A 14,611-nucleotide genomic window follows, 5' to 3' on the forward strand; every position below is an offset into this window, starting at 1 on the left:
TCTTGCCGCTTTACTGGATGATCAGATGCTTGAGATTAGAATTCTAAACCTGCTTTCTAGAACATCAGGCCCAGTGAAATCATCGGAAGAGATTTGTATAATTACCATCAGTTTCCCAGTGTTTTCAGATTTCTACGTGTGGATATGTAATTGAAGTTCCCAATTTATGCAAGAAAGGAAAATGAAATAATAATTTGAGAGGTGGCTATAATAACGTTAACATGAATAGAATCTTGTTTTGGTTGAGTTCTTTTACTTTTCTCTTCCTCTTGTATTCATTTTATTTATAACTTACTTTATTTTAAAAATTGAGACCAGTATCAGTGTTTAAAGATTAATCGATGAGTGGGTGCTTTGCCCAGTTAATTTACCTCAAGGCCTTCATATGTATTTATCTAAGCCACCAAAAAAAAAAAAAAAAAAAACTACAAAAACCTTGGACCATTTCTGTTTTCCCAGCACAGCTTTTTTGCTGTAAAGTGAAAAGAGTCAGTGATCCTAAATCTAGTCTTGTTTGAGTGTTTTTTCTCCCTCCTCTCCCAGATATGTTAAAATTGTGGACAAGGTTCCCTTTTCCTCCCGTGAGAATGTCCAAACTGGGAAATACTTCAATTACTTGTATGAAGGAATCTCTTTGCAGTTATTCCCTAGCTTCTTTCTGTTTTGTTTTAAATATAGAACCAGAAATGGCGTTATAGCCAGGTAACTGCAAAACCACTTTTATATGCAATATGAGAAGAGTCATCAGATTCAAAAGTTCCAAATTGTATTCCTCAGTAGTTTCATGCTGAACAGATGTAACCCTGTGATTACATTGGTCAATCACTTAAGTGTGAAAAAGTAGTCTGCCAGCACTATCTTCTGGGCATAGCCAGGAAGGGCCAGAATCCTGCAAAATTGTATCCCAAAGATTAGTCTCACCAAAGAATAATTAAAAAAATAATGCTGGATGCTCAATAGTACCAAAATCATTAAGAATTTCAAGATTAGTAGACCATGCTCTTCCCATCCAATTTGACATAAGTTATCTGTTAAGGCAACCAAATAATCTTAACAAAATCCAGGCCGAGGACATAATCGAAATTAATTAATTAATGTCATCCAGATGCATCTGAGGCCTTCATCTTCTTTCCCAGAAATAAAATGTTTTAGATTATCTTACAGTGTCACAGATCTCCTGGATCAGAAAAGATTTTTTTTCAATAGGAATCTTATTTTCATTATGCTGGGGGTAACACTTCCCACCTATGAAGAAGCATTTGATCTGCTCTCCTAAGCATGAGGTAGTTTACTCAAGGAAAGACAAGAATTCCTGGAAGCTTGGCATTCAGACAAAACACCCCTCAGTACATTCACAGAGATAAACCACATTTACACAAGATTCAAAACAGAGACAATAAAATACCTAGGAAGTAAAAAGACTAAAACACATCTCTTCCAGCAGCCCATAATCAGAGAAACAGGGATGATCAGCATCAGACAAACAATAACGTGGAAAACAATAATGAAGGAACCACCAAGGAGGAGACTATATCCCCACCGAAACTGGCAGGGCAAGCTACTACAGAACCCACACTCATGCACTGATGATGTTATCCAGCTGGGTAATGAAATATGAGTTGGGTTGAGAGAGACAAGGGTATAGGGGAAAAGGAAGACTGCTTTTCTCCCTATACACTATCTTCTCAGCCGAACTCATCTCATGGGGTTGTTGTGAGGAAAATAGGAGGAGGAAGGTGTGTTGATATGTTCACTGTCTTGAATTATTTGTAAAAACAATAAAGGTGGGGAATGAATAAATAAGCAAGCAAGCAGGCTGCATTATTAACCTTTAAACTGCCTTCATGTAGAAGTCCAAGGTTAATCTATTCAACTTTAAATTGCTCACGGCAATCATGGCTTGTCCCTTCCAACATCTTGGAGATTCTACCCAGAACAAAAAAGCAATGCAAACCTTTGGTATGGAGGTAGTGAAGGCAGAAAAATATATACTCTTTGCTGCTTCTTTTCATCAAAGAAGCCACAATCAATGCTTGTTTTGATCCATTGTTGTTTTGATCCATTGCAAGAATTCCCACGCATGTACTTCAGCTATCACCCAGTCTGCATTATTGTTTTCAGTTCCTTAGTAAATTAAGAGGCTGATCTGTCTCCATAGGTGGGAGAGATTTCTTTAAAATTTGTAGTCAATGGTTTGGGTTGTCTGAATATTCCACAAATCCACAAGACTATTTTTCAGCTATTTTCACTTAACACAGAATTATTAAACATTAATTTGTGAGTAATCTCTTTCCTGATTATACTATAAGCACAATTTCAGTATTTATTTATTTAGCATTGAGAAAAAATAGACCTCATCTAAGCGGGGAAAAGCCATGTGTGTACAATTTATTTGTTTGTTTGAGTTGAAAAATGATGATAGCACTGGGAATTAGATTTTGAATTATTCACTTCATTTCAAATTAGTTAAATAGTCATGGATTCTGATCGTGCCTTTGCTGCCCACACAAGAATTCTAGAGCATTTTGCCTGTTCTGCTTTAAAAAATACACATCAAATGTTTTGAATGCTAACTAATAAGTTCTACTCTATGTGTTTGCCTGGTTCCATTAGATTGCATGCTAATGCTTGAGATTCTTTGACCTTCTTAATGATAAAACAGGGATTTTAAGTACACAGATAAACACTGGACCAGGGTTGCTCAACCTCATATCTACAGTCCTTGCAAAGATCTAGCTACTCAAGGCCCTATCCTTTCCTCTCACTTATTTCAACATGCAGGTTTTTATAAATGGCTGTTGTTTAATAACTGATTCAGCACTCTCAACAAAAGAGCAAATCCGCAGATCCTCTTCGAATTCTGTTTTTTCTTGCTCTCTGCATTCTTTCAAACAACCTGGGTAATAAATAAACTAACCTGCTGTTTTGTAACAGTGCTTTTTCTTTTTCTGTTAAAATGCGTGAAGCAAGTTAGGCTTATTTTTCCAAAACAATGATTATTTTGAAATATGCTTACAATACTTGGATGGTTTCATTCTGAGTTAACCTGGACTATGTTAAATAAGAATTACTTTTTTTTTAAATTTCAACAAAGAACCAAGATCTAGATTCCCTCCTTCCATATTTAAGAGGTTCCAAGGATGTGGTGGGGGAGAGAGCAGGATTAAACCTGACTCCTCACCACAGTGTTCTTTGTGCATACCCATCTCTTCATTTCCGGACCTCACATGTTGAGCAGGGATGGCTAAAGAGGAATTCTGTGTGGTTTTGCTTGAATAGCTGATAATAATTTTCTATGCAGTCCAAATTCCACTGAAACAATGACCATGGATATGCAGTTAATCACGTTCAAACACTTTTGTATGCAGTTCCCACTCAGATCTTCCTGTTCTGTAAGGAGCATTTCACACTAAAGGAATGGGGGTCAATCACACATAAGAACGTAAAAAAAGTAGAGTGATTTTGTGAAGCCTTGAGCCCCTACACATTTTCATCTTTCACCTATTCAGACAAAGTAATCAAACAGGACATAGAAATTACTGCAGAGAAAATCATTGTTTAGATCTTTGGTGAAAAGCAACTCCAGGAAGCCCAGTCGGCAATGGGAAAATCTTGAAGGAGTGGAAAGGATAGTTTTCCTGTCCAAAATTCCTCTCTCCACCTTTTCTTTACCAAGAACATATGAGTATCCTTAATTTTCCTGTGATGCCTGGAAGAGCATTTCTTTTTCTTAAAAATGGAGGGAAAAGAAATCTGTGGTGACATGATTATTTCTGTTAACTTTCTAGGGCTTTTACTGAGGTTTTTTTTAAAAAAAATAATTATAATTATGGACTGCCTTATTTCCCTAGTTGGTTTGAGAGTCTGGATCATTCAGTATTCTTCATCAGCAAGATAAAAGATTTTTTTTTAATTACAAAGCCAGGGAAACCTAATACTCTGTTGAAGAACAAATACGGACAATGTGATGCAATTTTGAGCCTGGTTTAGCTCAACAGACAGAAGCACTGTAATTTAACACCAGCTGTCTGCAATTAAAGTAAGATCGAATCTCACCAGGCTCAAGGTTGACTCAGCCTTCCATCCTTTCTAAGGTAGGTAAATTGAGGACCCAGTTTGTGGGGGCAATAAGCTGACTTTGTATAAATATACAAAAGTATGAAGGCTATTGCTTAACGCATTGTAAGCCACCCTGAGTCTCCGGAGAAGGACGGCATATAAATCAAATTAAAAAAAAAAATTGAGGATACCTTCATAAAATGGCTATTGCAAGGGTCTTGCTTGCTCATGGAATAGTTACCCTAGTGAGGATGGTGGTCTTAACACAATCATTTTGTGTTTTGGAAGACAAGACTTAAGTTCAGCTGTTCAAGGAGACTATTGGGCACCCAGAAAGATATTCAGAAGCCCTTTGCTTTCTATATGTCATATTATCTGTCTGATCTAATCAGTAATTCTAAATTGGAAATGTTTAAGTAGGCATCTGTCTACAGGTAACTAAGAGTTGGAAGAAAAGCATAATTTGAAGATTGACTGTCCCACAAGCTAGTTTATGAGAAAATATGCATCAGATCAAAAAAGTGGACAAAATGATTTTTTCCCTCTTGTCTATAATCAAACCTATTGCATCAATTGCTGTGCAACATACTAGAAAAAGATTCCCCTGGTATAAAACATATGGACTTGTGCCAGATAAAGGAAGAGGGACTGTTCAGCTAACTTTTTTAAAAAATGAAAGGCACTAGAACCATGATGGCGAACCTATGGCACGCGTGCCACAGGTGGCACGCATAGCCATATTGGTGGGCACATGAGCTCAGCTCCGCCAGCTGATTTTCAGGCCTTCTGGGCCCACCAGAAGTAGGGAAACAGGCTGTTTCCTGCCTCCTGAGAATCTCTGGGGGTGGTGGGAAGGCCCGTTTTTCTCTGTCCCCAGCCTCCAGAGCCTTTCTAGGAGTCTGGGGAGGGTGGAAACGGCCTTCCCCACCCACCCACCCCCCGGAGCCCCTCCAGAGACCCGAAACGGCCCGTTTGCCAACTTCCGGTGGGAACCACCACCACCCCGCTCCTGGCATGCAATGGCAAAAGGTTAGCTATCACTACACTAGAATCTGTAGCGTCTTAATATTAGTCTTTCGTGCGCAAATGAATTGCATGATTCATTTTGGGTAAATGAAGCAGAATGTATTAAGCTGAATAGTTTGCAAGAAGGATGCATCTAAATATTGGAGGTAGCATCTGCCTGCTCATTGCTTTCTCCTGCAAGATATGGTACAGTGCAGATAATATTCTATAAAAAGAATCTTCCGCAGAGTAATAAATAGTTGGGGTTTGTTAATTTATTTCAAAAGTGATAACAGACTAGGCAGGTTTAAGTGAATTAACCAGAATTCTAGTAATGTCATATATGTCTGTGAGTATATTCTGTGTCTGCACTGCTTTGATATTAAAATCAACAAAATTGTTCCTTATGTTCGGAATATAATTTCATTTACTAATAATACAATTTTGTACATGTAATTACCCAGTGTCAGCTTTGGAAGCCAATAGATAATTCAATCTCTATCTTTCTCTTTCTTTGCTTATATTCCCTATCTTGAATTTATTATTTACATTTTAGCAGTAAGTGACCAATTATAAAATATTTTGCATATTTGGATGAAATTTTGTTTCCTTATTCAACAAATTTATGTGGCTGCCTGTTTAACCAGCAAAACTATAATCTCCCAAAATAGTTCAGCTGTTGATTCTTAAAGTCAATTTCAACAATTGCTTCTTAATAATTCTCCCTGTTATTTGTTCCATAGGTCATCTAAAACTAAACTGTAAATGAATCCCCAAATAAAATAGTTTCATCAGATAAATATTTTATGGGGATGTTTTCTGATAGTCACAATAAGTTTAATATTAGTTCAATCTAGTGGTGATATTATAGAGTGAAGCTCTTTATAGAAATGATACTATGTAGTATTGAATGTGGAAATAGATACTTTGTGAATAGAACATTTATTTTGCTTTTTCTTCCAACTACCATCTTAATTAACCAGTAAGCATAAGGGAGAATTGGCTTTTCTTCAGATTCATTTCTTTTTGTTTGAACATTTATCTTAAGTTTATCTTAAAATAACTGTATGGCGATATGATCAGTATATTATATGAAACAAATATGGACATTCAGAATTTTGATGGATTTTAATTGGATTTGAACAGAGCAGGGGCAGGGCAGCCCATCCATCATCATATCCTATGATATTCTCTCCCTCCTTAACTCCATCTACCTACCTACCTATCTACTCACCCACCCACTCACCTACCTATCTGGATTTTTTGTTACAAAGAATAGCATTATTTACCAAGTGGTTTGAATAGGCTTTCTGTTCAAGCTGATGTAGAGACAGCAAATAGCAATGCATGTTAGCTTAATGCCTGCTGTATTGAAATGTGCAGTTGTTCTGAACTATTTTAAGAAATATTGGTTTTGAGACTGGAAACCACATACTGTGCTGAAACCAAGCAGCCTGTTTCTGTGTACTTCAGGAACACAGAAAAGAAAAATTACTGCTTTCAGGACTTTTTCAGATATCTTACCTAAATTAGTAACATTTTAATGCTCCGACTGTAGTGTTTCCTTTTCATGTTATGTAGTATTTTCTTGTCATGTCTTTTCATGTGCTTAGTTTTTATCATGTCTAAATCTCATAGAAATTAATTTTCTTCTCTTTATTAAACTTATCTCTTATCATGTGAAAATTTTAAAAAATGTAAAATATCTCAACTTGAAGTCTTAGTTTTCTTGATGACATCCTTGAATATCTTACTACTGTACTTTGCCTATTTTCATCCTTGTTGTTCTTATTCTATTCCTTTCACTGCCTTTACCTTACTGTCTTCTATTTTCCTTTCTTTCTTTCTTATAGGCTCTGATGTTCTTTACATTGGCCCAGTAAAAGGTGAGCCTCATGTGGATAGGACTTTTCTCTCCTGTCTTTTCTGCTTCCTGTTTCTCTGAACTATATGAATCTGAAAACCAAGGAACTTCTTGGCTATATTTTGACCAAGTGGTGTCTCACAATTGTCTCTCACAGTTGTCTCTTGGTTATATTTTGACCATATGGTATCTCTAGGTATTTGTTACAAAATATGTGATTTAGGTTCTGAGGTTTTTTTTTTCTAATTGGGAAAACAGTTAATATATATTGAGTGCGTCGGGCCCTAAAAACTTATTTTTTTCAGTTAGCCTGTCTGTCTTGATTTTAGGGTTAGTTTTAAAATTGATATATTGATTTTAAATTGACAAGTTTTAAATTACGGGCCAAATTTATAAATTATTTTAACTCTATTTTTAACTGTAATGTTATGTATAGATGTTTTTATTTTGGCTGTTCACCGCCCTGAGTCCGAAAGGAGAAGGGCGGTATAGAAATTTGAATAATAAATAAATAAATAAAATAAATAAATAACACAGTATTTTAATGTTCTATCAGAAACTGAGTGTTAGAAATAGAAATTATTCATATTTTTTATACTTTATATATGCAGTGTAACTATGAAGTAAAGGTACAGATCTGTCTATTTTGACTGGAAAAATGTTGCTTAACTGAAAGTGGAGCCTAGAGTTTTCCATCATTTGCATAAGAAAAGCTCTGATATTACACCCACATTCTTTTTCCACAAGGCCTAAATCTATAGCAGGTAGCAATAACATATCTCCGTCCATGTTTCTCAACAATAAGTACCGAGAACCATATTGCTTTTGATATTTTAGATAATGCATGTGCTTGAAAAATAATAGCCATGAAGAGCTGTATAATCCATTTGTTTGTTTAGATGTATAAGCTGCCCAATTCAAAAAAGAAACACTGCATATAGCAATAAATGAATGCAATATATAATTATAAAATGGAGAGCCAAGTACGTAACAAAACAATCAAAAGGGGATTGTCACACAATTGGTCAGTAATGACAGAGGGAAGAGCCAAGTCTTAATGGCTTTCCTAAAAGCAAGAGTTAGGGCCTGAGTATATTTGGGACTGGAGTATCTTTCCAGAGTAGACACAGAATTTACAATATTTATAATCTGTCCTACATGTTGAGGGCCCAGAGGAACTAATAAAAATCAAAGTACAGCCTTGTTTTAAAGCACAGGTATCAAACTTAAGGCCTGGAGGCCTGATCCAGCCTGCAGGTGCTTAGATCTGGCCCGTGGGGCCACCTTGGAAACAGTGAAGGACCGGTCCGCAAGGCATCTGCCAGGGCTCGCGAGGGCCGTGTGCCACCCTCCCAAGCTCCGTTTCACTGGCAGAGGGTTGCAGGAGGCCTTTGCAGCTGAAAACAGAGCTTGGGTGCCCATTTTCTCTGGCAGAGCGCTCAGGCCACCACAGGAGCCCCCCTGACACAAGTGACATCATGCTGGCCACACCCACCCTGGCCATGCCTACCCCCGAGGCCAAACACAATCCTGATGTGGCCCTGTTTTAAAGCCATCTAAATAGCATCTTCTAATTGTAGCTTTCTTAATTAAATTATATGCTGTTTGGAGAACTTCTCCGTTGTCCTGAATATCCTACCATTTAGCTTCACTAAGTGATCTAGGTTGTCTTATTACAAAAAAATAAAATGGATGGGGTTTTGTCTATCACATGCATTTTTTTAAATATCTTAATCACATAGGTGACCACTTTCCAAAACATCATCATGTGGTCACAGTTAAATTCTGGACGCCATATGGACCTCATAGTCACATGTTCCTTTATACCTGATATCCCTTCTTATTTCTGCAGCATTCACTGAAAAAATTGAGTTCTGGAGTTATTGGTATTGTAAATCCTCTTCTGAATGGAGTGGACCAAGTATGGAATACTAATTTGATTCTCCCTATCTTTCTCCAATCTAGGGAATGTATATTCAAGTCCAGGGCTTTATAGCAAAACTATGACACCAACTTATGATTCTCATGATGGGAGTCCTTTATCACCAACTTCAGCTTGGTTTGGAGACAGTGCTTTATCAGAAGGAAATCCAGGTATACTTGCCGTCAGCCAGCCAATCACCTCCCCAGAAATCTTAGCCAAAATGTATAAGCCACAGTCACTTCTGGATAAAGCCAAGATCAACCAGGGGTAGGTTTAAAAACATTAGTTTTGGAACTTGTTTGTGTGAAAACATTGCTTTGTAATGACTGAGCTAGTGTTTTTTTCCCCTCTTTTGGAAGATGGCTAGATTCTTCAAGATCACTTATGGAACAAGAGGTGAAAGAAAATGAAGCTTTACTACTGCGGTTCAAATATTACAGCTTCTTTGATTTGAATCCTAAGGTATACAGTTATGTTAACTATAATATGGTCAGGATTTTCAGTGCATGTACATCGGTTAGTGACCTGGCTGCATACTGTGATCAGTTTAGAATTTTTTCACAGAACTGCTAGGAAATTGTTGGATTATAAGACATAAGAAGCAAGATAAAGGCCAGTAAGGCAAATAATTTAATAATAACAGAATAACGTAGAGGGGTATTTAAGGGAGAAAATAATGATCAGTATGCTAATGCTAATTTCCAAATTGTATTTTAAAAGCTATGATTTTATTTGATACCAAAAGATCCATAATTTCAGTAATATTGTGGCTTCCAGGATTAGGATATTCCAAAACCACAGCAAGGCTGTTTTCTACATCTCCATGTAATACAGGTAGTCCTCAATTTATGACCATAGCTGAGACCAGAGTTTCCATTAATAAACAAGGCATGTGTCATGGGTAGGCACATACTTGGGAAATAATCATCAAAGTAATGGGATACCAAACTGGTAAGGGCTTCAAATGTTATTAGTAAAACCTTGAACTGACCTGTAATACAGGCAGCAAGAACAATTATTTCAGAACTAAATTTGTGTGGATTTTTTTTTGAAGTCTATTCTGAATATGTTTTGCTGTTGTATTCTGTACTAATTGTACTCCTAAGATGTTCAAGGGCAATTTTGTGCAGAACGTATTGCAGTAATCTAAAGAAGATGACACCTGTTATGGATTATTATGATTAGGTGTCTTTGTGCCTCGAAGGCTTGCAAGTCTCAGACTGGACATGCACTAATGCACTTCACTGAGGCCTTAAATGACAAAGACACATTTAAGAGTGTGTGGCAAAGCTCCACATTGTGCTCCTTCAGGGAGGTTGCAGTTTTTATCCAGAGTCAGAGACTCTGGATAAAAGCTAAAAAGATGGGAGTACCATTTAAAAGGCAGCATTAAGGCAAAGATTAATTTTGCATCTACTAGGGAAATAAGATTGGAAGAGAGATAATTTCAGCATATTTGGAATAGATGGCTTATTTAAATTATAGCAGGGAAGGTTTGTACAGTGTTAGTTCCAAGAGGGAAGGAAATTTTCTGTTGGAGCACTGCATCTTCTGACCTTAAATGGTCTGTTGTATTTCAGAGTGGCGCATAGCATTCAATCAGCAAGTAAAAATTAGAACTTTGTAAAGAGTTTATTGATATTTTTTCAGGGTCTCTGGTAATAAGAACTGTATACTGTCTATAGGTTGGGTTATGAATCGATAATTTGGTTATGTCTCCATAGTATGATGCAATCAGAATAAATCAGCTATATGAACAATCCAAATGGGCTATTCTTTTGGAAGAAATCGAGTGCACAGAAGAGGAAATGATGATGTTTGCAGCACTGCAGGTAAGGGTTGGCCCTGAAGTCCCAGGGCTCTTTAACTCTTGGTTTTTGCTTTTCAAAGAATCCTTAGCAAACACTGAAATCCTTGCTGTACTAAATTTCACATATTGCATGTATTCGTTTTTTTGAGTTAGAACATTTTGTCCCAACAAATATTGCCTTTTTTCTGTAATGTTTTACTTGAACCTTTTTAGGGAATCTAAAATAGATTTGCCTCCTTTCAATGTCTCATGCAAAAGAATTTAGGTTCTTTTTTCACAAACATGTTTGTATCTTTTTATTAGCTTTTAAGCAAACGACAAGTACATTAGGTTACTGAACCACAAGATTCTGGCACTGAGCCTCTCAGGCAGCTGGTGATAATTCCTGGGTTTCCCAAAAATATCTTTGCCCCTTCCTCCGTGTTCTCAGTCTGCAGCACATTTGGCAAACAAATTTATAAACACATTTAATGTATTTTTCACTGTACTTTCTTTTTCCCTTCTAAAGAAATTCCTTTCTATACTAGCAGTTTAAGGTGTCTCACATTGAACTCATTTGTGGTCTGTCTCTATGTATTATACATAAGGCATACCACTTAGGAACTCAAAATCTCCTTGGATTATTGGAACTCTGTAGGTACAACGTAATCTTTTGAGGCCAAAACAGATTGTGTTAACTATATCTAGAACTAAATGAAGTTTTGACATCAAAGCCACTTCCATTCTCTTAATATTTTACCATGTGTGGAAATACTTAGCGGCCACTTAAAAGAATCATAGTTATAGATAATAAGCAACTGCTTGTTATGTCCAATTTCATTAATTAAAACTGAAGCATCAGTGTAAACAGAATTACCTTTTATGAGAAATGGAAGGGCTTTGTATCATGTAAGGTACTCTATTTAGTAAAATAGTAAAAAAGACTAAGCTATTTCTTTCCCGGTTAATATAGGTATAGATTTGTTTAAAGTTGTCATTAGAAAAAAAATAGAAGTAAAAGGAGATACATACCTGGGAATATGCTTCTACAAAAAGTTATATTCATTGTAGTGTGCTAAGTGAAGAGACTATTCATCATGGAACAAGTCCTTTCACATAAAGAAAATTATTTTTGTCCTAAACTGTGGGTCCCCAATCCCCGGGCCACAGTCCACTACCAGGCCATGGCCCATTTGGAATCGGGTTATGCCAGTGGCGGGTGAGCCCATGCATGTGAAGCTCCATTTATGTGAGCAGCGGGCACATGCTCCCACCTCTTGCGCAAATGGAGCTGTGTACACGCCTGTGCTTGCCGCTCACACCATCCCATCCTTACCAATCCGCAAATCTACAAAAGTTGGGGAACGCTGCTCTAAATATTTCTTATATAAATGAAAAGGGAGAACTAAGGGATATGAACCTAATCATTTTAACTGTGGGCCAAATTAATTTAATTGGATTTTAATATTGTTTTAAATTTTGTATTTTTTGTATTTTATCTGCTGGCTGTTCACCACCCCGAGACCTTCGGGAGAAGGGCAGTATACAAATATAATAAACATAAACATGAATCAAAAACATTGAGATTTATTTGTAAAATGAATTCTAGATTAAGAATTAGTTGAGTTAAATCACAAAACATGTCCCACTCTTGTCTTGTGGCTGTTGTTCAGATTTTTGATTAGATATGAGTGCTATGAAGACCAAGTGCTATGAAGGCTATATTGTATTATCAGCAGCCTTTGAGTAGATCAAGAGGATTATACATACGTTCATACAATTATTTTTCAATTACTTTATTTCAGTACCACGTCAATAAATTGTCAATCATGTCATCTGAAAATCACTTGAATAACAGTGACAAAGAAGTTGATGAAGTTGACGCTGCCCTTTCTGATTTGGAGATTACTCTGGAAGGTGGGAAGACCTCCACAATTCTGGTAAGAACTGAGAAGTAAGAGCTTAATGTTTTTCCCAAGAGTTTGAGACTAATAGTCTGCACACAAGAGAAACTGTCGAACTGCTGGTCATATACAGGCAGTTTGAGAAGAACTTAGTTCATAACCTAAAAAATAGGTTTCTCAGAATCCAGAATCTGTAGCATCTTTAACTGAATTAGGTAAATCCTGCTAGTCCTTTTCATTGACTATTCCATATTGAGTTGGTAAACTACAGGTAATCCTCAATTTATGACTGGTCAAAGTTACGCTTAATCTCCTGCTTTGTTTTTGGAGTTAAATGGCTATACACACACATCCTCATCATCTACACATGGTCACAATATTGCATTTTGGGTACTTGGTAAACCACTCACCTTTATGGCTCTTTGAAACACCCCATAGTTACATAAATGCGAATTGCAACATTCACCAGTTTCTGGCAAAAAAGCAGCCATTTCGGAAAATGGATTTGCTTAATGAACACTCTTTTGCTATGTTTACAACCGTTGGGGGGAAAAAACAGTCATAACTTCAAATCTAGTCACATGATGCCTTAACTTAAAACCTCAGCATTTTACAACCATAATTCTGATCTGAATTGCAGTCGTAAGTCGAGGACTACCTGTACTGCACAAAATCATTGAGCATCTTCAATAGAGAAATTGAACTAACAGAAAGCAGATTGTCAAGTTCCACTAGCAAGCTCTCATAGTAATTCAGAGAGTGAGCATCTGGCTTCCAGATGCCATAGAAGTCTCTACTTTGCATGTCTACCTGAAACATTGGTGCAGAATATGAATGCAGTGGGACTTTCTGGTTAAAGCACTGAATTGATTCTCACTTAGGCCCTTCTCTTTCTTGAAGATATTTTCTGGCAAAGCAGGTAACCTCCTTAGAATCTGCCCTGTGCAAGCATTGCTGTAGTGACCGAGAACTCTGTGCTAGCCATGATTTGCATAGGGCCATTAATTTCAATAGGGTTTGTAAGAAGGCTTTCCTAATTGGGGATCATGTTGTTTAGTAAACATTTAGGATGAAATGGAGACTTGGTGCCAAAGCATACATCTTTTGGGATTCGTTTATATAGTTCAGTTTCAGAGTTTGTCCTTTAAGGACACTTACGCTAAATCAGCTCTGCCAAGGAATTTTTAGGGTATTTTTGCCAAGCACGTCCTTGTGGACTCTCTTGGACTGTTCACAGGTCATTTGTTTTGGTTTTTTTTCCTTTGGAGCTGCAGCTTCCACCCCCACCACATGACAACCTCTTGAACTTTTTTATGCACAATGGCTTACCTAAGATGAAAGAGAGATAGCCTTGATGTGTTTGTCCAGTTTTCCAAGACATCTGTAAATAGGCAGTGGAGTCTGTGCAGACGTTTTAGTAAAATATGCCATCTGTCTGTGCTTCTTAGGATATAAAGGCTTTACCACAGGGTGAAATGTAAAATTTGTTACTACCAGTTCTGTGGGCGTGGCTTGGTGGTGGTGGTGGTAATGTGACTGGATGGGCGTGGCCAACTTTTTTTTTTTTTTAACTTTTCAAAGCATTTTTTCTAATGCTTTGAAAAGCCTCTGCCAATCAGGCAACTCAGCTGGGATCATCAGAGAGGCTTTTTAAAAAATGCTTTGAAAAGCCTCTCTGACGATCAGGCAACTCAGCTGGGATCGTCAGAGACTTTTCAAAGCATTTTTTTTTACCATCTCTTCGGCCAAGAGGTTGCAGAAAAAAATGCTTTGAAAAGCCTCTGACGATCCCAGCTGAGCTGCCTGATCATCAGAGGCTTTTTTTTTTTTTTTTTACTTTTAAAAGCATTTTTTCGTTGGAAGAGGTTGTAGAAAAAATGCTTCTAAAAGTTAAAAAAAAAAGCCTCTGATAATTGTGCAGCTCAGCTGGGCATGGTGGGGGGTGGGGCGCAGAGATTTTTGCTACCGGTTCTCCGAACCACCCACCGCCATCACTACCAGATCAGGTGATCCGGTCCGAACCGGGAGCATTTCACCCCTGCTTTGCCATCATTATCACTATTGTT

General features: G+C 37.2%; 1 protein-coding gene across 18 annotated transcripts in view; it reads left to right on the plus strand.

Moving 5' to 3' along the window:
- The window catches only part of FERMT2 (FERM domain containing kindlin 2), a 74,672-nt gene that overhangs the window by 36,580 nt on the left and 23,481 nt on the right, over positions 1–14,611 (plus strand). For 11 of the 18 annotated variants that reach the window (XM_087881922.1, XM_034433373.3, XM_034433374.3 and 8 more), the window contains exons 5-8: positions 8,894–9,119; positions 9,212–9,314; positions 10,577–10,684; positions 12,447–12,581. In XM_087881922.1, the coding sequence (XP_087738048.1) occupies positions 8,894–9,119; positions 9,212–9,314; positions 10,577–10,684; positions 12,447–12,581 (572 nt within the window). Of the gene's footprint in view, positions 1–6,917; positions 6,951–8,893; positions 9,120–9,211; positions 9,315–10,576; positions 10,685–12,446; positions 12,582–14,611 lie in introns of all 18 variants that reach the window. The other 7 variants (XM_034433368.3, XM_034433371.3, XM_034433370.3 and 4 more) reach the window with 1 other exon arrangement.

Source organism: Pantherophis guttatus, chromosome 1 (genome assembly GCF_059756535.1).
Source record: "Pantherophis guttatus breed Tessera chromosome 1, ASM5975653v1, whole genome shotgun sequence".
Lineage (NCBI taxonomy): Eukaryota > Metazoa > Chordata > Lepidosauria > Squamata > Colubridae > Pantherophis > Pantherophis guttatus.